The sequence below is a fragment of the Podarcis vaucheri genome (genome assembly GCF_965113315.1).
Source record: "Podarcis vaucheri genome assembly, chromosome: 1".
Lineage (NCBI taxonomy): Eukaryota > Metazoa > Chordata > Lepidosauria > Squamata > Lacertidae > Podarcis > Podarcis vaucheri.
Window position 1 is genome coordinate 76,290,241 of NC_138759.1, and position 25,501 is coordinate 76,315,741.

A 25,501-nucleotide genomic window follows, 5' to 3' on the forward strand; every position below is an offset into this window, starting at 1 on the left:
GAGAGAGAGAAAAGTCTGTAAACATCAATAAACGTCTGGACAAAAGGAATGCCAAATGATTGTAGGAAGCTAAACTAGAAATTGTGTCACATGAACCTCCCAATGCAAACAGTAGTGGCAAAGTAAAAAAACCAAAGGTATGGCAGAACTTTGCTGTGAAGTGGCTAAATTTACCAAGCTATAAATTTGGGTTACCCTAATCAAAACATGACACACAATTGGTTTTTATGTAGAATTTTCCAGAGAAGCACTTCATCTAGCAATATGGGGATCCCACAGTGAAACTGCTGTAGAATCAAAATCTTCCCACTGTCAGTATAGCAGAAGCCTCTTTTTTTGTTCCAACTACCCAGAGCACACCAGGCACTTCTGTCTTCCACTGCCTCCCGCAGCTTGGTCAAACTCATGTTGGTAGCTTCGAGAACACTGTCCAACCATGTCATCCTCTGTCGTCCCCTTCTCCTTGTGCCCTCCATCTTTCCCAACATCAGGGTCTTTTCCAGGGAGTCTTCTCTTCTCATGAGGTGGCCAAATTATTGGAGTCTTAGCTTCAGGATCTGTCCTTCCAGTGAGCACTCAGGGCTGATTTCTGTAAGAATGGAGAGGTTTGTTCTTCTTGCAGTCCATGGGACTCTCAAGAGTCTCCTCCAGCACCATAATTCAAAAGCATCAATTCTTCGGCGATCAGCCTTCTTTATGGTCCAGCTCTCACTTCCATACATCACTACTGGGAAAACCATAGCTTCAACTATACGGACCTTTGTCGGCAAGGTGATGTCTCTGCTTTTTAAGATGCTCTCTAGGTTTGTCACTGCTTTTCTCCCGAGAAGCAGGTGTCTTTTAATATTGTGACTGCTGTCACCATCTGCAGTGATCATGGAACCCAAGAAAGTAAAATCTCCCATGAAGGAGCGAAGCCTCTTACTATCTTATAATGCCTTTGTCTGGGAACTCTTCTCCATAACACAGTAATATAGTGTTGCATGCCACCCCAATCTCCGAGCAGTGTGAGATCCCCAGGGATCCAAGTGCTTTACCCAGGTTTCATGTTTTCTCTTGGGAAAGAGGCACAGCAGAAACTGTGGTGTCTTTAAGATATATGGCTTATTTGCACATATATACAACCTGAGCCTACAGTGGAGGGGTTCACAGCATCAACACCCCAAAGGGTCTTGTTTCTCCCATAGCCAATGCCTTGAATTCAAGCAGAAATCAAACATTGTGCTCTGCCTCTCTGATTTTCCAGCTTGCAGCTTTACTTCTAGGTCACATTACTGCCAACTCTCAACTCTAAAACTCTGGCTTTTTTCCTTCTCATGAAGAGCTGAAGGAAGGGCCCCTCCCATTTTCAGTCTGGCACAGAGACCCTTTTCTTTGGTTGTCTTAATGGCCCATCACCCAGGCGATTACCTGAATACAGGAAGCTAGCCTGGTTTATATTTTAACATGAGTTAGATCTAGGGGTTATGTAGGTGTCTGGCACCCACAAACAATAATCAAAACCTAGTAGGTCCTGCAGCTCTCAAAAGACACCTGCTATCTAACTTGCAAAAATATTTGACTTCTGCAGGTTCTCCTTATGAAAGAGTCTAGTTATGAAGACCTATGCTGGTACCTTTTCTATAGCAAAAATACGTTTCATGACTTTCTGAGAACACTTAAGTAGAGAAGCAGGGGAAATGGAGCCCCACACAGCCCGCTTATTGATGTAGCAGCTCCTTAGATAAAGCAAATGTTGATGACATTCGGAAGCTGTCTTTCAGATACAGTAGTAAACCGTATTCTTGGAGATCCCTCTAGTGGCTGAAGAAAGAGTATAAGCCATTCTACAGAGTATAGTGGGCTTTGCATCAAAACCCCTTGTTTCATGGTTAGCAATGTCTGTAGAATATTTTTTACAAGAATTTCTCATGACAGCAATCGTACAACTCTTTCACTTAGATATTCCTCAAAAACATCTTTGAAAGTAATTATTAATTCTGGAAAGCGCAAATTCTGTCTTACGATGTTGATGAATTTCAGGCAGGAGATAAAAAAGTACACTCATTCCACAGTTATCTGACACAGAGGAGCAGTAAAGTAGTACAGGTGGACTCGTATTGTAGCCATTCCCAGGGAAGTAGTGATGAACCTGTGGCCCTCCAGGGGTTGTTTGCCTTTAACTCATCAGCCCTATAGACAAAGAGGAGAAGGATGATGGGAGTTGGCTCCACCTGTGACCTATGCACATATTGACCTAGAGACATATTGATTACATGGTGCAGGAAGGAGTGAGCACGGAACATCATTAGAAGGTGATGAGAGCTTGGAGTTTGGAGGAGGGAGGGGAACACAGATGGCATCACAGGATGAGGCGGCAGGTTCTGGAGGCAGAACTACTGTATAATCACCCATCATCCTGTAAATAAAAGAAGGTGTCCTGCTCACACTAGGCTCTTAAGTAAACAGGGGACTTACCAGCAACAATACCCACGGGGCAAGCAGACAGAGCAGCATCCAGGGCCAGAGTCCAAGCAAGCTGAGCTTGCAAAAGGCAGGAGGCAACATCAGAGCAGTTCAAGGTCAGGATCCAAGCTAGAAGAGTTCACAACAGTCAGACAGTAACTGAAGCTACTGTAACAAACCCGAACCTCAGCTGACTCCTCTCAACCCCCTTCATACCAGAGGTCTCCTTGGGAGGGGTGTGTTACTTCTGAGGGGATGTACTTTACTTTACTCCGGAGGAATCCTTTCCTGCAATCTCCAGGTGGGCCAGGTTTCCATCTAGTCTTTACAATAGTACTGCATTTGCCTTGGGTTTGGGATCCAATTCAGCCCCAAAGTTTGAGGCGGAACTCACCTTGGGTGCAGATGGCCCTTTCCCTTGCCTTGTTGCAGTATCCCAGATGGAGGCTGACCTAGGACTCGGTATAAGATCAGGGTCTCGTGTCCACCCTCTGATAAGGGCTCTCCTGGCTGAGACATGACAGAAAAGTAGCTTCACTGTGTGTGTGTATGCAAAAGCGCATGGGATGGGATGCCAAACTGGCTCTTGGATCCGAGTGGAATAAAGCCTAGTTTTACCTCTTCCCAAAGGCTTCCTGGTAGGATTTCAGAAAAAACATTAAACGTTTATTTCTCCCATGAAAAAATAAGACAAATACACCAAGGTATCCTGATTCAGAATACTTTCAGATGTGGTGAGAACACTGATGATTTGGCAATAAAAGATAACATCTTATTTTCCTGCATATTACTTGAAAGGTGTTTTATATTACAGCTATGAGCAAACAAGTCCTTCACACATATGCAACAACTTATAATAAGAGGACATTAGAACACATGCAATTCTCCCCTGCCCCCATAAAAAAATAGCATCTTGGTGCACCTGACTGCAGAATTTTACCCCAGTTGCTATATGTATTAGATTTATATTATTTATTCTCTGGTTTCTCTTCTGATCATAGAAATATTTTTCCTTTTTAGTTTCACATTATCTGTGTCATATTTGTTGTTATTTTTAATTGTCATATATACAAACGTTTTAGCTGTTTTTAAAAAGGCTGTTGCTATGCATATGCTTTTATTCTACTGTAAATCACTTCACCGGGTTATGGGAAGTGTTTCATAAACAACAACAAATAGGATTCCCTATTCAAAAAAACAAAATAACAACAGGCTGCTACTCTGCATTCAAAATTTGCAATTACTACTAGCCATGTATTCAGTGTAGCAGGTCTAAGCCTGTGGAACTCTCCCCTAACTGAGATTAGACAGCCCCCTCCTTGCGGCGTTTCAGACACATGAAAAATACGTCCTTATTTCCGCAGGCATCTTAAGGCAGTGTTTGGCTTCATCGTGCATTTCCTACTACTCTTACTCTTCATGTGGTTTATTTATTTATTTATTGTAATTGTATGTGCACTGCTTAGAAACATTAATGATTAAGTGATGCATAAATACCTTAAATAATAAATAAATAATGGCAACCATGTGTCAAGTTTCCCCTCCCCTGAATGCCTTAGCTCCTTTCCCTTAGCTCCTTTCCCAATTGTAGGGGCAGAGAACAAGGAGGTAAGCTCAACTCCATTGCAGGGAGAAATGATGATCTTAGACTCTTTGGATATTGGAGAAGAAGGGCATTTCCAGAAACTATTATAAACACTACTTGTTTACATATGGAGCAAGCATTGTAGAGCAGGAACGGGAAGGAAGGAAAGGATATTGACTCAAAATCAGACCTGGTTTACATTCCACATCAGATAAAAGTTTCTTAAGACACAAATTCATATGTTGTGAAACGTGTAGTAGCAAATTCCAGTGGGTTAAGGCAGATAAACTTTGAGGGGGGAGCACACTTGACAGAGTGAATCAACTAATTTATGTGACTGCAATTCTTAGCTCACCCTTCTTTCATTAGGGAACTCCCAAGATGACATAATCAGAATTGCTGCATCACTCTCCTCAAAAAACAAAGCAAACAAACATCACTTACATTTTCTTTCACAGGTTCTGTAATAATAAACTAAATGGTTGAGAATTTCCTTCCTCTGTAGTGTTACCCCACAGTCTGACACCCAATGTAGTCTGCAGTGCAGAGCAATTTCCCTCAGGGAAGATAATGTTATTAAGGGTCCACTAGCTACAAATCATGAAGACGCGAGTGGTGCTGTGGTCTAAACCACAGAGCCTAGGGCTTGTCAATCAGAAGGTCGGTGGTTCGAATCCCTGCGACGGGGTGAGCTCCCGTTGCTTGGTCCCTGCTCCTGTCAACCTAGCAGTTCGAAAGCACGTCAAAGTGCAAGTAGATAAATAGATACCACTCCAGCGGGAAGGTAAACGGTGTTTCCGTGGACTGCTCTGGTTTCGCCAGAAGTGGCTTAGTCATGCTGACCACATGACCCAGAAGCTGTCTGCAGACAAACACCTGCTCCCTCTGCCTACAGAGCAAGATGAGCGTGCAACCCCAGAGTCATCCACGACTGGACCTAATGGTCAGGTGTACCTTTACCTTTAGCCACAAATAAAAAATGACATACAGTGGTACCTTGGGTTACATACACTTCAGGTTACAGACTCCACTAACCCAGAAATATTACTTCGGGTTAAGAACTTTGCTTCAGGATGAGAACAGAAATCGCGCAGCGGCGGCGCAGCGGCAGCAGGAGGCCCCATTAGCTAAAGTGGTGCTTCAGGTTAAGAACAGTTTCAGGTTAAGAACAGACCTCCGGAACGAATTAAATTCTTAACCTGAGGTACCACTGTAATACAAAATACACAAGATTGTTAAAACAGAAAAGAAAACAGTCATAGATTGTCTAAGTAAGAGCAATTGAAATATTTATAAATATGACAGCTGAAATGTTTATTACACTTATGATACAGATCTTAATCTAGTGAGAATGGTCTGCTCTCTACTAAAGTCAATGGCAAAACATTGTTTTCCCACTAAGGCTTATGCCTGTATCCAGACAACACAGCATCAATATTATACAATTGAAAATGGGTACAGATAACCACTTTTGCCTTCTCTGTGAGATGTGCTATAAAAAAAAAAGTTTCCTCATCAAAATGATACATCTAGCCAAGTTATTCTGTGGTGGGAGAACTCACCTCAGAATGTCTGCATGGATTCAAGGTTGCTTCAGGAGATGTGGCAGAGTTATGGCTTCTGAAAGAAAAAGTAAGCAAAATACTGCATTTTGCCTATCCACTAGGGCTGATCATGGTAAATGTTCCCTCTCCAGAAAGGTAATAGTCCAACTATTTTTATAACATAACATAACATAATTATTCAGAGAGAACTATATTTGCTGGGTCAGGGCACAAGAGGCCCAGATGTTCTTATCTTCTCTGTGAAATTGCTTTGAAGTTGTGTGAAGTGTTTTCAGGTTTGTATGGTGTGTGTGTGTGTGTGTGTAGCCAAGTTTTGATGGTCATATGCCCCATAACTGCTTTAGACACTGCAACAGAAATATTTCCCTATTATTTGGATATACATTTATTTGACTGGGTTCCTCCTACCCATACCCTGGAAGCAGTGCTTGGTTTCTTTTTCCAGCAGGTGCTTATGTTGGTGTTAGGTGGCTGTCGTTTTAAATATATATATATATATATATATTTTAAATGGGTAGGGTCACTTGGAAGGCTGCTTTGGTTAAAACAGAAACAGCTGCCTCCACAAGAGAAGGGGGAAAGGAATAATGCCTTAACTACCTGAAGCAGCTTCAGCATTGCAAGTACTGAATCATGTCCACCCCAAAAGATTGTCAGCAGGTAAGACAACTGAATGTTTTAAATGTACAGGCTACTATAGATTTAAGCGCATTTCTGCCGGCACTGAAGGTGATTAGATATTTGGTCATCTTGTGCACATATTTCAGTGAATGTCCAAAATGATGGAGGTTGTCAAACATCAGCACAGAATGCTACAAAGCAGCAGACATCTGATGAATTCCTAGAAATGCAGAGATAAACCAGTGAATGTGGCCTGTCACTTAACGGTCATTATTGTCAGTATTTACTTAATATCACTTTGGACATTGAACAGATACATATGGGAAAGGAACTGACAACATTCGCTCATGTTTGTTGACCATCTCTACCATTTCAGAGTTTCACAGTAGCATACTCTACATTTACACTCTACGAACATACTACAGCCAGCTGCATAATAAAATACTTGTCACAGGTCACCATAGCAAAATATATTCAACAACAAATATGTGTGTGTGTGTGCCAGTAATAGTTCTCAACAGCCAGATTTGTTTTAATTTTAACAACTTCTTGGTTGGTTGGTTGGTTGGTTGGTTGGTTGGTTGGTTGGTTGAGGTGACAGTTGCCTCCTCAATTGCTCTGCCTTCTCTTTTCCAGGTTGAATTTGCCCACTTTCCCACTTCCTTCCAATCTTGTTTTCCATTTCACTGACTGCCTTTCCCCCCTTCCTCTGAACACCTTCCTGTTTGTCTACATGCTAAAGTTTGGTGCCCAGAACTGAACACATTACATGAGATGAGAATGAAGAAATAATAAACCTCATTACCCGAGGATAGGGAGAGGGAATGATTTTGAACTGCAGGGATGTACATTAGAATGAACATAAAGAAGGGTTTCCTACTATAAGAGCAGTCTGCAAATGGAATTGGTAGCTTAGAGAGGCTTCCTTGAGGGGCTCCTATTAAGTTGAAATAAGATCTATTTGGGATACTTTAATTGTAGTATGGTAATCTCAGATCAGGAAAGCTCCTCCAAGTCTGTGACTTGGATCATTTACACCCCACCCCATGGAGATGAACCCTAGCAAAAGCTGTACTTGTTAAATTTTGGTATAAGCAATTGGAGGGTCAATTTTCTATGCAGTTAATTTCTTGACATCACCACAGGAAAAGTGTGAGGTGCTTATAAGAAGGAGAGCTGGGCTCCTTCTGCAGCTGAAGATTAGCTGTGAGCTTCATTTTAACACCATATTTGTCTTCATGCTGAAAAGCACAGCTGTCACACTCAGTTGTGCTGTTAATACGCACAAAAACCACAATTTTAAAAATTCTAAGACCATGTTTCAGCTATACTAGACCGTAAGGTATCTTATAGTAAGACATGGTAGCATCTCTGGAAATCAGACCTAAGCAACACTTCACAATGCTTCTTTTTAATAAAGTAAAATGAAATGGTTGGGTTACAGCTGGGATAATCATAAACAGACATACCTCTTGGATACACACCAAAGCCCACTCCCCTTCCAATTATTTTATTTTAAATGAGGTTTTTAAAACTTTTTGTTATTTGGCTTTGAAGGGGTGCCTGCTTTTTGGTTTGTGTTTTATGAGTTTTTGGAGGGTGCAGGGTGGTTTTTTTGCCTGTTGGGGTCTGAAAGCTGTCAGCCCCCCCCCCCTTCTGTGAAATGGATATTTTGTGTGCCCATGATGATTTCTTAACTTTCTGAATGTGCCCCTGGGCACAAATAATTTGTGATCCCCTGGGTTACAACAATACTTTCATAAGCAGTTGTACAAAACAGAAGGAAGCAAATGGCAGCTAAACCAATCTTGGTTGCAAGGAGTGGTGTGCAAAGGGACTCAGATTTCAGCTGTTTTGCTCAATTTTAAAAACAAAGCAGATGAAGCTAACTCAGCAAGGGCTGTCATTTTAAAGCATGAAGCCTTTCTGCTTCATGCAAAAGAGGTCTACACATTTGTATACACTTCCTCCTTAAACCTGCATGTGAAATTGAATACACATCCATAAATAAGCAGAATATTGTTGCTGTTTTACAAAAGAAAAAAAAGCCCAACTAGTTTTTCATCAACTGTGCAAACACAGACCTTCAAGAGAAACTATAAAGAAGTAAAGAAAGTCAGAGCAGAATTATCGTGCTTACACTTATTGCATCAGTGGTAAGAATTCAACATGAACAATGTTGCATAGAACGTAGGACTGGAAAGTTTTGGGCTCAAATGCTTGCACAGGCCTAAAGTAAACCTGGTGTTCTGTCCCTTAAGCTAGCCTACCTCATAGGACTAGTGGGATAATTCTATGTGTATGCTACCCTGAGAACCTTGGTGGAGGAAAGATGAGATGTAAGTTTAATGAAAAAATGTAAAGTGCTGTTCATTGGCTGAACTTTGCTGAAATAATGGGTGATTGAGCTACCATTCCATAAGTAATAAGAGGAACAATATAAAACCGATAAGCATTCTCTGGAAAATCTCTGCACTTTTGCCTATCTTTTTCCTTGTGGGGCAAATAACAGGTGTGAGAAGAGTAATTTTCCTCCGGAAAATGGCAGGGAAGTCAGCCCCCACTCTGGCTGAAAAGAAAAAGGTGTATGAAAGAGGCAGGACCCTAAGCTGAAGTGTGATGGGTGAAGTAAACCGGGGGGGGGGGCGGGGCGGAGAAAGAGAGAGGATATCAGAAAGAAAGAACAGGAATGAAAACACTGGATGTCCAAAGACCACTGTGTTGGTGTTTCTGATTTAACTATACAGATCTTGGCTGTAGGCTTCATAGGTCACCTGTTCCCAGCTTCAGATGGGTACACACACCCTCAAACCTGGCCCAAGACATTTTGTTGCATGAAGCAAAATGGTGCCCTGACCTTCTCCTCTACCACCACCACCTGAGGTGACTGGAGATACCCCAGGGAGGCCCCAGTGTGCTGAAGGCAGAGGAGGAGAAAAATGGCCAGAAAGGAGCAGGTTGGGGCAGAAAGGCATGCTCCTCAGGAGCCTTCAGAGCCGAGGAGGAGGAAGAGTTGAGTCTCAGTGGGTGGGCAGCTGTTTCTGAGTGGCAGAGGGCTTTCCTTCTCAGGGGGTGACTGGGATGGTGACGGCAGCTCCTATCCACAGATGAAAGGAGAGTGGCAAAGGCAGCCAATGCATGTAAGAACACTCCTCTTTTTCCAGATCTGCTGCTCCTCACAGCTGTCCCCACCCTGTCACCTGAGGCAACTGTCTCAGTGGGCCTAATGGGTTGGCTAGCCCTGAACCCCTCCTCCCCCGTTTCATTCCCACTTTTCCTTGACTCCAACCACTCCCATTTCCATATGCCTCTTTCATCCCCGTGTGTCAACTTCATGAGAGCATGTAAATTTGGGCCAACTCACAGAAATAACAATAGTCAAATATCTCCAGCTATTCTTTGCCGTGTGACACTTTGAGAAATGAAGAGGCCAAGTGGGCTTTTATTTGCATCTGTATGTTTATACTGCATGCCAACGTGAGCTGAATGAAAAGAAAACCTTAGAAGGGATAATGTCTGTGCATTTGCCCAACAGCCAATTCTATAAACAGAAAAGTCATTGAGTCCTTGCCAGGCTGTGCCTATTTATCACCATCCCTATTCAGGAATATGGAAGGGAATATCATAGCAGAGATAGGAACGTAAGGAACTGCCTTATGCCAATTCAGATCATTGGTCTGTCTGGCCCAGCATTCCTTTGTCTACTAGGAAAGTTCTTCATCCTGCTCAGTATTGTTTGCATTGACTGACAGCAGCTGATAAGAATTTCAGACCAGGGGTTTTCCCTGGAAATGCTGGGAATCTGCATGCAAAACCCTTGCCCAAAATAGGTCCAAGGAAGTCAGCAGTGAGAGAGTTCAGTGAAGCTGTCAAGTGGGCCTAGTCTTGGTGCCTGAGGCATTATGGGAGAGCAAGAATGAGCAGCCATATTGGCTCCTGAGACCCCTTGAAAATGACAGAGCAGCTGGTAGGCTTAGCTGCCTAAAAACAATTGGGGAAGGCAGCTTCCTTTGTCGTGGTGCTGCGGGTTGGGGCGGGGGGTGGAGGTGAGAAAAGGCATTGTGCCTGTGTTGGCATGCAAGAGAAATTCCTACCCCAATTAGAGCTTATGAACTAATTGGCAGCACACTCCCATTCCAGCAGCCAAAGCCAAACAATCGCAGACAATTTATTTCCTCCATGGGCAGCTAACAAAGCACAGGATCATTCAGGCAGCCACCATGACTCAACTGGATCCCTTCTGCATTCGTTGTGAAGTATTTCTTAGAAAGAGGTTTTGAAAGGTGGTTCAACGAAGCCACACCAGCCTTTAGCCTGCCAGACCATTCAAAACAGAGGCCTTAAGTCTCTGAGTCAGGCTCAGGGCCAGGGTTTGTGCATGCTACTTACAAGTGTGCTGCCCCTCACATGGCCATTGCTATGGGCTTCTGTGCACCTGTACACATCTGTTGCATTTATGTGACTTTAAAGAGCTGGAGGAAACCTTGAAACATTTATGTGACACTGACTTAAGCCAGGATGTGAAGAGTCAGGTTCTTCCCCTCTCATTGGCCAAAGCTGAAAATTAATATTAAAAAGCAAGGAATCTGTGGTAAATGTATTCAAAATTAGTATGAAAGCAGCTCAGAAGGAATGAGGTGCAAGGTAATGGCCAGGCCAAGATAAGGCCATCACGTTCGGATATTTAACAAAACATAAAATTTCCATCCAAGATGGTTGTCATCAGAAATGCAATGGGAGAATATCATAACATGCATTATTTTTTTTAATCTGAATCCAGAATGCACGCCTTCCGGGATGCATTCATGGGCAATTCACGTGACCCATGCTGCACTCCAGCCCCCAAAAAGTGCTTTTGGGGGGCTAGAGCACAGCACAAAAGCATGTGAGATCACGGCCCCCAAAATGGCCACTGAGATCTTGCATGAAAAAATGGGGTGCCCCATTTTTTCCAGGGCACTTGGCAGGTATGGAATATTTTATTTCTTTCAGTGGAAAACAAATGGCTATACAGGGAAGCAGTGCTTCACGAGGTCCAATTACTGTTTGCCTGGGTGAATCATAGCCAGAAATTACACAGTGTGGCCAGGCACAGGATTGTCACCTTTACTCAAAGGGTCTGGGCTGGCATCAGCATCTGGCATCCTGCTGGGCCCTAGAACTCTGGCAGGGCTCATCATTGGTGCCTGGTGCTTCAAGCAATGTCCAACAGCTCAATCTCGCAGCCATTTTGATTTCCCAGAATGCCCTGGAGTGTTGCTACCTCAGGGGATTTGTGGGAAATTAAAATAAGGATACCAATGGAGGTGAGGACCTGCAGACAAATAGAGGAGGAGGGCACTGTTTGCCCAGAACCTTGAAAATCTTGATGTGACTCGAAAGGAGGATAAATTCCAGTCAGAGAACATTGAAATATTTAAATTAAAATATTCCCTGTAGTCAGGGCTTTTTTTCACCAGGAACTCAGTTCCGGAACATCTTAGGTGGGCACCATTGCCATTCTAAGAGAACAAGGGAGGCGTTCGTGGCACCTCTTTTTCTAGAAAAATAGCACTGCCTGAAGTGATACATTAAAAAGTATAGAAGTGAAGGAAGCCAATTACTTCAGTAGTCAGAAACTAGCTAAGTGGCAACCTAGATTAGAAATCCTTAATAGCAGAGTTGCCTCTGAACTGCCTGTGGTAAATGCAAAAGGCATTCAAAGAGCTCGGGGAGGCCACGAACGCAGTTACTCCTAAGTATCTCTTCAGAGATTATAATAAGCAGATCACATGAAGACTGATTCACCTACTGAGGTTACCAGTGGGTCTAGGTTATGTTGAGTCATGCCCTGATGTGTAGGCGGCACTGGCTACTTTGTTTTTCCGACGGAGATTAACACGTCAGACTAGTTTGCGATAGTTAGTAGCCTACTGCGTTTTAGTACCATAGCATACTTGGATGGCCTCATTCTTCCCAGGGATATTCGAGTTTTCCTTCCCATTAATTAGCACACACTTCCTATAAAAGGAAATGGATGAACCTTTAGGTATCTAGGGCAGTGCGATCACTATAAATACACTGCTCTTTTAAAAAGGTAACGTGACTGAAGCTGTTCCTTGAATCAGGAGATTACTGTGGTTGCATATAGGATACTTAAAGGAAAAATACATGAAGGTGTTGGGGGTTTTTTGGGAGGGGGGGGTAAATATTCTTGATTTTCCAGCGTGCAGAACAGTCTCACAACACAGGCCTCTTCTTCCCATATTGATTTCCAGCCCCTTCAGCCACAGGCATCTTTGAGATGCTCATTGTAAGGCATGCTGTGCATTCTGGAGAGCAGAAAAGCTAGTAAAGGAAGGTAGCATCTCTTTGAACTGGGGTAGCTAACAACAACTTATGCCTGTGTATGGCCCTCCAATTGGTTTGTTGTGCTCCCCAGTCACTCCCCGAAATGTGTCACTTTTTTAAAAAAATATTTTTTGGACTGCTGCTATAGGTCTCCAGCTGTGTTGTCAAATTATTATTTTTAGTGCTTTAAAATAATAATAATAATGTAGATTTTTTAATAGACTGATCCCTTAGGGGACACTTACTGTGATACTGTTATTATTACTATTATTTTGCTGACTGCTTCCTGTTGTGACACAGGGACGCCAAAATATTGTGTGACCATCCAAGACCCAAGATCTGCCCATTTTAAATAAAAATGAACGTTTTAATATCACCCCCCCACACAAAAATGTTCCCATATGTACATAGGAAAATGGAAAGCTCCCTTATATTGACTATTGATCCATTTAGTTTAGAATTTCTTATACTGACTGGTAGCGACTCTCAAGAATGTCAGGCAGCCAACACTCCCAGTGCTTCCTGAAACAGAACCCAGGGCCTTCTGCACGAGACACAGATGCCCCCATCCCTGTGCTGTGGTACCCCAATGTGATGCCCAAATGATTTTTGTAGCCCCTCAATGCCCCCCCCAACGTATATAACGGCAGTTTAAAAAACAGAGGCAAAAGCACTCCATAAAACTGAGTGCAATCCAGTTAAAAATAGTTCAGCAACTTGATAAAACAGAGGCACCAAGGAAAAGGCAACCCAAATATATATCTTTTAAAGGCCTCTTTGAAGGCTTGTACTGTCAGGGCCATTTGTAATTCATTTGTAAGGGAGTTCTACAACCCAGGAGATGCTCTTGCTTAAAGACTATCTTCCTTCTAGCCAGCGGAGGCAGCTCTCGTGTATTAAATTGTAATTTATCTCGCACTTCCTTCAGTATCTAAAAAAGGCGTCTATATTGAGGTTTTGACAGCCAGCAGTCAATTAACTAAAAATGAAAAGCAGGTAATTAACCAATTAAAATTCTGTAATCAGTTCACAGCCCCAGTGCTCCTACATTTTGAGCCAATGAAGCATTTTAGTTCCTGGGCAGAACAAATCTGGGGGGGGAGAAGATAACGTGGTACAGGTGTAACGTAGTACACCTGTAACTAAAGTGCTGCCTACACCTTCCCAAGTGCTGCTCTAAGATGCCACCTGGTGGTTGTTTCTGAATGCTGCTGTACACTGAAGTGGGAAGGGGAGGGAGGAGGAGGGGAACGGACTGCAAGGCACAGGAACAGGAGGAACTGACCATGGCAGTAGTGGATAAACTCATACGTGGAAAAGCAAAGGAACTGGATATTGCGAGCTAGGCTCAGTCCTAGTGGTACAGAACACAGAAAGATGGGGGCAATTATGAGGTTCAAAACACAGAAATATGGAGTGATTGTGGGGTTCAGAGCAGCAGAAATTAGAAGCCATGAAAGGCGGAATGGGACTACAGTGGTACCTCGGGTTACATACGCTTCAGGTTACATACTTCAGGTTACAGACTCCGCTAACCCAGAAATAGTGCTTCAGGTTAAGAACTTTGCTTCAGGATAAGAACAGAAATCGTGCTCCGGCAGTGCAGCAGCAGCAGGAGGCCCCATTAGCTAAGTGGTGCTTCAGGTTAAGAACAGTTTCAGGTTAAGAACGGACCTCCAGAATGAATTAAGTACTTAACCCGAGGTACCACTGTATCATTAGGCTGCCAAAATTGGTTGCCCATAAGAGTGTGGAAAGCGAGCAGCGCCACTGTGCTTCCTGACAAGGGTTGTACTGAGAACAGCTGCAATGATGATGATGATGATGATGATGATGATGATGATGCATTCAGGCCTTTCTTGATGACATCTGTGTCTCTCTCTGGCATTCTGATTTGTTTGTGAGGCAGTTATGTAACACTGATTGTGCATTCGCCCTGATCTGCTCCTGGGGAGTTGTCATTACTCATTCATTCATCCCACACTTTCCAGTACATTTTCCCATCAGTTTCCAAACTGTGAAAAGTCCTGTTTCTTTTTCGAAGGGGATTTGTTGCACTAGGGTGGCAGAGCCCTTTAATCCAATTTAATTGGAGAAGCCAGGTTTCGGAATGCTCTTAGATCCCTCTTGCAAAACAGTGACAATTAGAAAATGGAAATAAATGGGATGTCAATGTGTTTTGCATCATTACCAAAAATAAGTCAGGTTCCTTCAAAGGGAGCCACAACAACCTACCCTGCCATTTGCATCCGTGAGTCATTTGCAATGACTGTTTGCTTGTTATTTATCAAACATGTTAAATTTGTATCTTATCTTTCCCACCAAATGATGTTCAGGGTGGCCAACAGCAACAATACACGTACCATGACACAGCAATAAATGTAACAACACAAATCAGGTAGAGCATCACTAAAAAAATTAAAAACAAATTACAACATACTTACAAATCAGTTTATGGTTCAAAGTCCTGTCTAAATAAAGAGGTCTTTAACTGCTGGCAGAAAGTCATCAGAGATGGAGCTAGCTGGACCCCTCTTGGTAAGAGACCCTAGACATTTAGAGCTACCACAGAGAAGGCTCCATCTTGAGTTACCACCACATGAGCATCAGATGTTTGTGGGGCAGACAAAATGGCCTCTCCCAAGGATCTATGGGCATCACTGTTAGTTTGACAGGAGCACTTGCTTCTGTTGTTTTTTATTTCAGGGTTTTATTACATCTCAGCCGCAGTCATCTTTCTCCACCAATCTTCCTCCTCAACAATACCAATTATTTTCATTTCACAATATTATCACATGTTGATACCAACACAACTTGTAATGGTTAATCTCTTGCTCTGGAACAGAATCATGTTTCAGGGTGGTGCTTAATATGTCTTTCGGATTAACACAGGCCTACCTGAATCCCTGAGAATTAACCAAAAGCTGCTAAATTAAGTTCACTGCATTCCGTGCTCAAGTAAAAGAAAATATGCCTGAGCATTTTCTACTTTTTTTTTTAAGAGGACAGGAAATTTTGGGGGCAAACATATAGATACTATTATTAAGCTGTTCATGAGGAAAGAAAAAGAAAGATGGTATTATTCTAACCATTTCTACTTTTAGCTTATTTTGTTAAAGAAGAGGGAGACAATAATGACAAAAGCAGCCCTGTTCAGGCAACATAGATATGCTGGTTACGCATGGAGACATGAGGGTAGTGTTGGGATTGTATCTGAAAGTACACCCTTCTATATAGGAGGAGAAGGCTATTGATAGCTACCAGGCATGAGGGCTGGAGGCAGTAATGATTCTGAATACCAATTTGCCACAGGAGAGAAGAGTGCTCTTGTGTTCAAATCCTGCCTGCTGGCTTTCCACAAGCATCTGATTGGCCACTGTGAGAACAGAATGCTAGACTAGATGGGGCATTGGCATGATCCATGTTCTTATGTACATTCATGGTAATCTCTGGCTGGAATTTACACATATACAACATATTGTACTTCCAATCTGTACCTTGTGTGTACTTTGAATGTGTGAGTGCTGTGTTCAGAAGCTATTATGGATAGGCACAGAAGAACAGGGCCAACAGAAACCATTTTGACCCCCCCTTGCCATGCTTAGTCAGCATGAATATGTTTATTCAACAGGATAAACAAGCTAATTTCTATAGCTGACACAGGGCCATTTGCTGTGGATCACTTTCGTTCTTGTCTTCTGGGAAGGTTTCCTTCCTCTTCTGGCTCTTCCCTCACCATGTTCATTTGTTTTGATTTGAATCAGATGGCCTTCACTGAAGCTTAGTCACATCATTGTGTAAATACAGGCTGAAGAAATGGCAGGCCCCCAAAGAGACATTAAAAAAAGAAAAAAGAGCAACAGTACTGTCAGCAACAAAAGCCAGCTCCTTCCAAGGCCCATTTGCGATCCAAAACCAAATACTGTGAAAATTCGTTGCAGAACCATGTATGTGCACTAGGAAATATCAGTCTAGTATTTTGGCCCTAGATAACTTTACAGGCTCCAGTTGCAATAAATAAGTAGTACTGCTGATTTATCTTCTCCCTGGACAAAGTATTGTATGTGTTCAATCTTCTTCTGTAAACTATTTTGTATGTGTCATTCAGCCCACATCATAAATAAACCTTGTGAATGAAAATTCTGAAGAAGTGTGCATGCACACGAAAGCTCATACCAAGAACTAACTTAGTTGGTCTTTAAGGTGCTACTGGAAGGAATTTTTTTATTTTGACTATGGCAGACCAACACGGCTACCTATCTGTAACTTGTGAATGAAATTCACCATTAATTTGTGCCGTATCTTCTCATCTGTATAGAGCTGTCAAATTATTGCAGTTCTATCCCTACCATCTTATCCACACCCTAGTGTCAGGAGCTCGTCCTACTCTCGAGTAGGACCCTGGCAGAGACACATGCCCGACTGGCATGTTCCCTCCCTCCTGGTTGATGGTTCAGGAGCTCCATATGCTTTCTTCAGCCTGAACATCACAGCGACCGATGCCAACAGATATTGGCACACTTAGGGATCTGCAGAGTCTTTGCAGCTTGTGTAACAGACCTCAGCAACTCAGCATTTTGGCTAATCTACTTTATTTACACATAAACACACGTGGAGCACTGCAACATGGCTCCCTCTCTCTCTAGCATCAGAAAGCAAAGAGTGAAAGAACAAAGGACAATAGTCCCACTTCATGGAACACAGTAACACAAACATCCTGTCTCCGTGACTTCCCACTCTGTGGAGTCAAAACATACACCCATCATGTGAAAGACAACAATCCTATGACTGCAATCACGGAGCAGGAATTCTAACACCTAGTTCCTAAAATCTTACACAATAAAACAAAAATAAACTTGGAAGATTATGCATGTTCCTCTGGTCTAAAACAGGATATCGTTATGATTCTTTCCCTTCTTTCCCTGGGCTGTGAGAAGTTCCAGGGGCACAGCACTTACCCAGGTTTGGTTTTCTTTGGAAGGAGGCCACTAGTAGCTTCTGGAAATTTTGTAATGTTTGAGCTTATTTATAAATATGCATGTGGAGCTCAAGTGAGGGCACAGCTTAAGCACTCCAACAGACAACTAAATCCATTACCTCTCATCAGATCTTGAGCGAGGGACTGGCAGCATGCACACACATACACACACCGCTTACAATCAGTGCTATTTTTCCAGAAAAAAGAGGTGCCGAAATTCACTATGAACACCTCCCTTGTTCTCTTATAATGGTGCCCACATGAAGGGTGCCAGAACTGAGTTCCAGTGAGTTCCAGCTGAAAAAAGTCCTATTTACAATATTTCATATTCTGTCATCCCTCTCCCTTTCTCTGACTCCCACTTTAAAAGTGTTTCTATTATGCTTTGTTTGTGACTCGCTTGCCACCCCCCTCTGGCTGGAGGTAGTGCTGTCTTGAGCAACAGCTGCAAAGGATTGCCTTTAAACATGCAGTCTCCTCTTCTGGGTACCTCCAGACTATCACTCTTTTGCAGGAGGGATTAAAGCACATACTTTAAATTAAGGTTTGAACAATTCAAATTGAAGTGCTCTGTTACCCTAATTGCAACACACCTACTTCGGAAAAAGAATCAGTGCGGAAAATGACAGGAGAATCCACTGAAAAGTGTGGGATAAACATGACTAATGGGAAAATGAAGAAAAAACACTCACAAACAAATCAGGATGAATGCTCATTGCTGGATAATCTCCCCAGAAACAAATTAGAATGGATACTCAATAAAGATTGGCTACAACCTCCAGATAAGCTTTGTGTAAGCAAATCAGGATGACTGCTCAATAAGCCGATTGTCGTAGGAGACCTCTTAACTGGTTTCTTTTTTCAATAATGTTACTGTGAAATATTAGTAACTAGAATGCTGTAAACTAAATACAGCTTGACTTCTTTTGTCTCCCCTGCCCAGAATATTGTTCTCCAAGCCTTTAGAAGAAGAGAAAGCATCTCAAATGATAACATGGACTTAAGTGGTAAAGTGTAAGTTCATTTGTGACGATCTTAAAGAATTAAGAAAAAGGCAGCAAGTATGGTTTAAAAGTGTCTCTTGTTCTTCAGCCATGCATACATACAAATTCAGATGCACATATATAACATAAAATGCATTAGATCATGTATGCACTTTATATATAGCCATGTAAATGCTCCTAAAATAGTGAACTTGAGCCATCATGATGACATTCACATTTTTAAAAATATGACTTTGAATGAAATTCCATTACACTTTTGTTATAAAGCCCCATCATTGAAGTCACTCATCTTTTAATTATCTTACTTCAGGGAAGCCAGTCAGGCTGATGATCCCTCAGTGGTCCCAAAGGAGCACTCACAAGCAGAACTGCACAATAATGAAGGAGCCTTTCAAAGGGAATTGCCATATTGCACAGGAGAAATCGACTTCATGGCTTCTGGAAAGAAACGTGGAAAGGTAGCACAAAACCTCTCACTGGGGGGACATGAAGGTCTTTTAAGATGGGAATTCTACTATTTTTACTCTAAAAATCTTATTTCTTTCATCCTTTGTATATCTTTGTACTTTGTGCTAACATTCAAGATATGGGATCAACTCTGCAAAGAAGCTCTAAAAACACATTTGAAACAATTCACATACCTAAAAACAAAAACAAAACAAAACAAAAACCAGTGATCTCAGATACAATGAGCCTGTGATTCACAAAACATTTAAGTCAGGACATTTACCTTTCAGCAGGTGTGCACCTTGATCTTGATCTTATGCATAGTTGCTTAGTAGTCACTCCTGCTACATCTGATGGGTTTATACTGCCTAATGAATCTACTCAGGGGACTGCCTTCTCCATGGGTAGAGAGGGAGTTCTGCAGGCATAGTTTATGGGCAAAGCCCACCCATCACATGATAACAGAAAGCTACTGGTGCTATTCTGCAGGTGAAACACCATAGGAAATTGGTTCAAAAATGGGGTATGCTAAGGGCAGATTAAGGGAGGCCTTGGATGTCCCAACATTACCCCCGCAAAGGCAAAAAACTACTCCAGACCTGGAGCTGGCACAGTCATCCACTCCCCTCATTCATGTCAATGGGAGGGACACCAAAGGGAAAACACTTGGGGAGGGATGGGAAAAGTTGCCCTCCACCTTCTGCTCTGGTAGGAGCAAGCAACAGGACACAGCTGTTCCTCCACTGAAGGATCTCCCAGCCATTTTCTGGGTCATTTTCTGTTCTGCTTTTGGCAGTAAACTATCTTGAGCTAGCCCAAAGCATGTGAAAGGCAGAGTGGCTTTTGACTTGACTTCTAGAGTTCCCTGTGGCGCTCACCTCTTTTCTGAATGCCCCTTTCTTGGTTACAGTTTATTAAGGTGCCATGTGCCATCCACCCTGGAGTTATATTTGACGTCATGATTAACAAGTGGAACCTTCCTGCTCCCAACCTGGTTGTCTCTTTAGTAGGAGAAGAAGAGAACTTTCAGATGAAACCTTGGCTGCGTGACACCTTCAGAAAAGGACTGGTGAAGGCTGCGCAAAGCACTGGTCGGTTCCACACCTTGAAATGGGAAATCAGTTGTTTACATCCCTGTCAAATATGATTCCTACTTAATAAGGGGGAAATTTCCTAAAAGTTCTGCATGTTAAAAGTGGCTCAGCTTTTTATCAAAAGAGTTCTACCCCTGTTTATTCAATATGATAAATCTTTCTGAAAACAAGGCCATGTGAATGAGACAACATCAGATTATCAACATGGCATGATTCAAGCATAAGTAGTACCATTTGTTTGAGTCACAGCTCCCCTTGTTTTTAAGCATATATTTAATCCAATGTTTCGCTCCTGAGCTATAGAGAAATAACCATTGAAAGAGAGGGTACATCCTGGTGTAAGGGAGGGGAGGTTGAACTGCAGGTTAACCTGGAATATACTTATTTGTCATCCCAGATTTGTGAGCCTGGCAGCATGCATGTCACCAACACAAGCCATTCTTAACAGATTGTTTAAGGTCAGTTTAGAGGGAATGTAGGATGGTGCTGCCATCGGAGCATTTGAGCTGAGATTTGAACTTTGCCAAAATTCAACCCTAGCTAGCAGGACCATGATGGGAATTGTCATCCAAAAACCTGAACACCCAAGTTTGGGAAGCCCTTAACATCTTACGCTTGTAAAATTTTGTTTCAGGTGCATGGATCTTTACCAGTGCCTTGCGTGTTGGAATAACAAAACATATAGGGCAAGCGGTTCGGGATCACATGCTGGCAAGTACTTCCTCCACAGTAAAAGTGGTTGCGATAGGAATAACTTCACTGGGGAAAATCCGCCACAGAGAACTTCTGGATAATGCCAAGGTATATTTTCCGCCGAGGAAAACAGAGAAAGGATGTAGAGGTTTTGCCTGAAAACAATTGTAACCCTTGGGTCCCATTGACCAGGTGGCAGAATAGTGCTGTGCAGACTCCCTAAGTCACAAATCAGTTCTCAGAGTTTGTTGGATAGATTTCCATTTTACTCCCATGCATGCACATATATTTATATAGCGCGCACACACAAACATCATGAGTTTTTGAGCGTTAATAGTAAGACTTTACAGCTTTATACCTGAACAGAGAATGCAAACTCCTGTCCTTCCTATACTGTACTATCTTGTGAACGTGCTTTGAAGCCTGCATGATCCACAACCCTGGTAATGCACGTTCCTGATCGCACAGGCAGGGGTGTTCCGAGGCGGAGGCGGGGGGCAGTCTGCCCCGGGTGCTATTCCAAAGGGGGGGGCACACAAAATGCCGACCCCCAATTGGCGCCTCCCAGGTTGCGCACCACTCGCTATGCACCCCCTGGGACTCGCGCCACACATCCCGTAGGCGGCGCACCCCCCAGGACACACGCCACTCCCCCTCCGATGTGTACTAGAGCAGGCTGCTCCGCCTCTGCGCACAGGAGCTCCTAAACACATGCAGCTGAACACATGCAGAAGTGCCCGTTAGACCTCCTTCCTCAGACCAGACAACTCTGGGAACTGTGGTTTGTTTAAACTCTAGTTAGTGAGAACAAGGGAGGAGCTAACCGTGGTTCTGGTTTCTGCACAAGCTACAATTTAAACAAGCCGCAGGTCTCTGTGTTCACTTGTCATAGGGAACTGTGGTTTGTTGAAAACTGTAGGAGATGCTTCTAATCTTTTACTCTGGCACTCAATAGAGAAGAGGGGTGAGCATGTGACCCTGATGCATGCTGCAGCTCATCCACATCGTGGGAAGCCATGGTTTCCCACTATGCTTGAACCAGACCAATGTTTTCGTACAAAAAACAATCTCTCCTTTTCCCTAGAATGACAGCCTTATAAGCTACAAATCTGACCACAGTGCCCAAGGTCCTCTATATTTTCTTGACAACCACCACTCTCATTTTATCTTGGTGGATGAAAAGGATCCGAATGAGCCGGATGGGACTACAAGGCTACGTCTCACCTTTGAGAAACACATTTCAGAACAGCGCACTGGCTACGGAGGTGGGCAGACGTGAAAAAGGAAAGATGAGACCTAGATTATTTTATTACTTGGGTTCCTTGCAATTACAAGGACATTTGTTTAAATACAGATGATAGGATTATTATTTATAATAGTCTACTACTGATATTATATATATATTATCTTGCCTTTTATTATCCCAGCAAAGATTAAATGGACCCCATTTCCCAATAAATTAGTTGTCTTTTCATTTGCCTTCCCTTACTCTTATCAAATTTGTCAGTCTGACCACATAAGCCTGAGGAGATTTCACCCCTCCCATTGCCGTCTCCCAGGCTTTAGATAATCAAAAGTCAGTAGAGGGTGACAGAGGGCTTTTCTGTTTTTGACAAATCACTATTTTGGTTGCTTTTAACAAGTGAGCTGGCAGTTCAAAATCCTCCTCTAGTATAACACCCTTAAGATATCCAAACAATATCCAGCAAGGAGTCTGAAGAGCACAGAAGGCTAATAGCATTCAATGCAATTTCTGGTGGCTGAATGTAGGATAGGATAACCTTACAATGGATATCCCCATACTGTGTCATTATCTTTTAACTATGTATAAAAAAAATACCATAGCCTGTTGTTGTCCTTGCTGGGGAGAAGCAGGGTTGATATGCTTGCAGATGGGGGAAACAAATGAACAGCTGAGATAATAGAACTGCATAGATTTTATTAACTTAAATATTTAATCCTCTATTGATCTAGGAACAGGCAGCATTGAAATCCCTGTGCTCTGCCTGCTTGTGAATGGAAGACCGAACATACTCGAGGTAAAGAGCTAATCATCTTGTTTAAATAAGAGAGGAAGCTATTTAAGCAAATATTCAGGTGCCTTACACTTAGCCGAACAGTGTGCTAGACACGAAATGTAGACCAAGAAAAATAATGGCTCCAAGCCTGCTTTTTTTGCTGATAAGATTCAAAAGTCACAGAGGGACCGCACTTTTATTGGGAGTAACTCAAATGTTCCAAAATAGTGAGCAAGCCTTTGAGTTCTCTAGAACTCATCTGTAGGCTGGATAGTTAATAAAAAAAAGAGAGGAAGGAGAGAAGGAGTTGGACACGATGTTGAAGTCCAAAAAGCTAAAGGCGGCTCAACAGGCTTAGGTAGATTCACCTCTGTTTGGTGCAGACGAAGGCACCACCAGCACACAGCACAGGGATTGCCCACACTTCTGCTTGTTCCATGCCTAGAAAGCATAGGTCCAAGAAGTTTTATGTTTGCTCCATCTCTTTCCCCAAGAAAACCCGCTCTTTAGCGCTGAATCGGAGCAAATGTCAATCCACCGAAAACCCGACTGATGTTTTCTCCAGTTCAGCGGTAAAGATCGGGTTTCCCAGGTGAGAAGCAGCAGGACAAGTGGAAGTCTGGACGAGGCTATAGCTGAGTATGAGCCAGAGTTCCTTGTAAGGTATGTTTATGTGGTTGCCAGCTAGTGACCAAAAGGCAAAAGGGTTTTTGAGAAAAAGCGGGAACAGAACATGCTCAAGGCTCATCTTCTTGGGATTTGTTCAAAGATGGATGCCAGACTGGAAACTGTGCTACAGAAACCAAGAAATAAAACCAGCTATTGTTCATCTTACAGTTCCAGCATGGCCCCCTGCTCTTGACAGCTGTGGGAAGCCCTTTAATTTGTTTCGAATTTTGTTTTGGGCCCAACTCTGAAAGGAATGTGGGGCCCTGGCAGCTGGACTTACCAGCTGGATTCAGTTCATGGCATCTCCAAGAAATGCTGAGAAAGACTCCTGCCCAGAGCCCCGGGGAGCTGCTGCCAATCATGGCAGACAGTACTCAGCTAGACGGACCAATCATCTGACTCGATATAAGATGAGCTTCCTATGTACTGTCACCATTTACATTCTCCCCCACAATGTGGCGCCAGTGATACAGAAAGGGGAAATTCAAATGACACTGGCAAAAACAGTGTCATGGGCCTGGCATCCTTGTCAGTGGCATTGCTGCTATGCCAGTCGTTCAGAAAGAGCAACCTGGTGGCACTGCTGACCCTGGAGAACTGGGTCTGCATTACTAGACTCATCAGTGCTGACACAATTTTCATTTTCTCCCAGTGCCAGAGCAATGCCCATGACCCTGGAGTGTCATTTCACATGAAGGTAGTTCTTAGAAAATGTTATTCAACAATGGCTAAAGACAACATTTTTTTATGAATGCAAAACCACTTCAGCACATGTGCTTGTCCAGCTACTGAAAAAGAAAAAAAGCTTTTCGATTGAAGAGTCCTGGGATTTCACTATTGAACAATTCATTAAAATAAGATCCATCTCTTACATTTTCTTTGAGAAATGGGCCACAGTCTAGTCTAAGAATTGTAACCTTACTGGGGTCTCTATCAGGCTAATTCAACAAACCTTTTGCAAAGATAGCAACCTAGATAACAAAATGCAACATAGGGGTTCAGTTATTTCTGAGAATGTCACTTTAGGCAGCAGTCCTATACATACAACTAACTGGGCTTGTTTGTGCAAAGTAACTTTGCATAACATTGCATTTTCATGTTATTTGAACATATATGGTCTCATCATTTTTATTGTTTTTTTTTTAACAGCGAATTTGCAGGGGACTGGAAAATTCTGCCCCCTGGCTCATCTTGGCTGGATCTGGTGGCATAGCTGACATCTTAGCTGCACTTATGAATGAGCCACACTTAATTGTGCCACAGGTGGTAGAAAAACAGTTAAAAGAGAAATTCCCCACAGAGGATTTCTTGGGGACAGACATTCTTCAGTGGACTGCGGTGGTAAATTGACTTCTTGGTATTTTGTAGTCATCAAATGCATTTACAGACTATGAGCAGTTTGCAGTAAACACCTATCCACTCTATTGTCAACCATCCTGGGCTATACTTTGTTGCATTTCTAAACTCCAGCCATTCTTTCACCTCCTTAATCTTTCTTAACTGAGACCAACCCCCCACCCCTGTACTTCTCTTTCCCTTTTCATTTTGTAATACTAAGGATTTTGTATACAAGTGCTTGATCATAAAACTGTAGAGTCGGAAGGGACCTTGAGGGTGATCTAATCCAACTCCATGCAATGCAGCAGTCTCAACTACTGTAACCTAAACATGACAGATGGCCATCCACACTCAACTTGAAAACCTTCAAGGAAGTCCATAACCTTTCGTGGAAGTCTGTTTCATCATCAAACAGCTCTTACAGTCAGAACATTCTTCCTGTTGTTTAGTTGGAATCAGGGCTGTCTTAAGATTCTATGTCTTCTTCTTTGGAGGTCTTTAAGCAGAGGCTTGACAACCATATGTCAGGAGTGCTCTGATGGTGTTTCCTGCTTGGCAGGGGGTTGGACTTGATGGCCCTTGTGGTCTCTTCCAACTCTATGATTCTATTCTAAGCATATGTGGCGCCGGGGTGCAAAGATCTTCCTGGCGCCCACTCCCAGGTTGCCCAGTCCCAGGCACGCAGGAGGGCGGAGCCAGCCGGCCGCCTCAGCA

General features: G+C 42.8%; 1 protein-coding gene and 1 long non-coding RNA gene across 2 annotated transcripts in view; one reads left to right on the top strand and one right to left on the bottom strand.

The window, feature by feature from the left end:
* Window positions 1–346: 346 nt before the first annotated feature.
* On the bottom strand, window positions 347–15,114 carry LOC309517009. Its single transcript, XR_014213117.1, has 4 exons — window positions 14,991–15,114; window positions 5,593–5,650; window positions 2,840–2,955; window positions 347–2,172 (listed from the first exon to the last, which is right to left on the bottom strand). It is a non-coding gene; the product is annotated as an uncharacterized lncRNA (long non-coding RNA).
* TRPM5 (transient receptor potential cation channel subfamily M member 5) overlaps window positions 6,171–25,501 on the top strand; it is a 47,813-nt gene continuing 28,482 nt past the window's right edge. Inside the window, exons 1-8 of the mRNA XM_082192953.1 lie at window positions 6,171–6,255; window positions 18,468–18,538; window positions 18,839–18,986; window positions 19,886–20,066; window positions 20,704–20,870; window positions 21,847–22,027; window positions 22,737–22,801; window positions 24,599–24,790. Of these exons, the coding sequence (XP_082049079.1) occupies window positions 6,229–6,255; window positions 18,468–18,538; window positions 18,839–18,986; window positions 19,886–20,066; window positions 20,704–20,870; window positions 21,847–22,027; window positions 22,737–22,801; window positions 24,599–24,790 (1,032 nt within the window). The 5' untranslated portion in view covers window positions 6,171–6,228. The remainder of the gene's footprint in view (window positions 6,256–18,467; window positions 18,539–18,838; window positions 18,987–19,885; window positions 20,067–20,703; window positions 20,871–21,846; window positions 22,028–22,736; window positions 22,802–24,598; window positions 24,791–25,501) is intronic.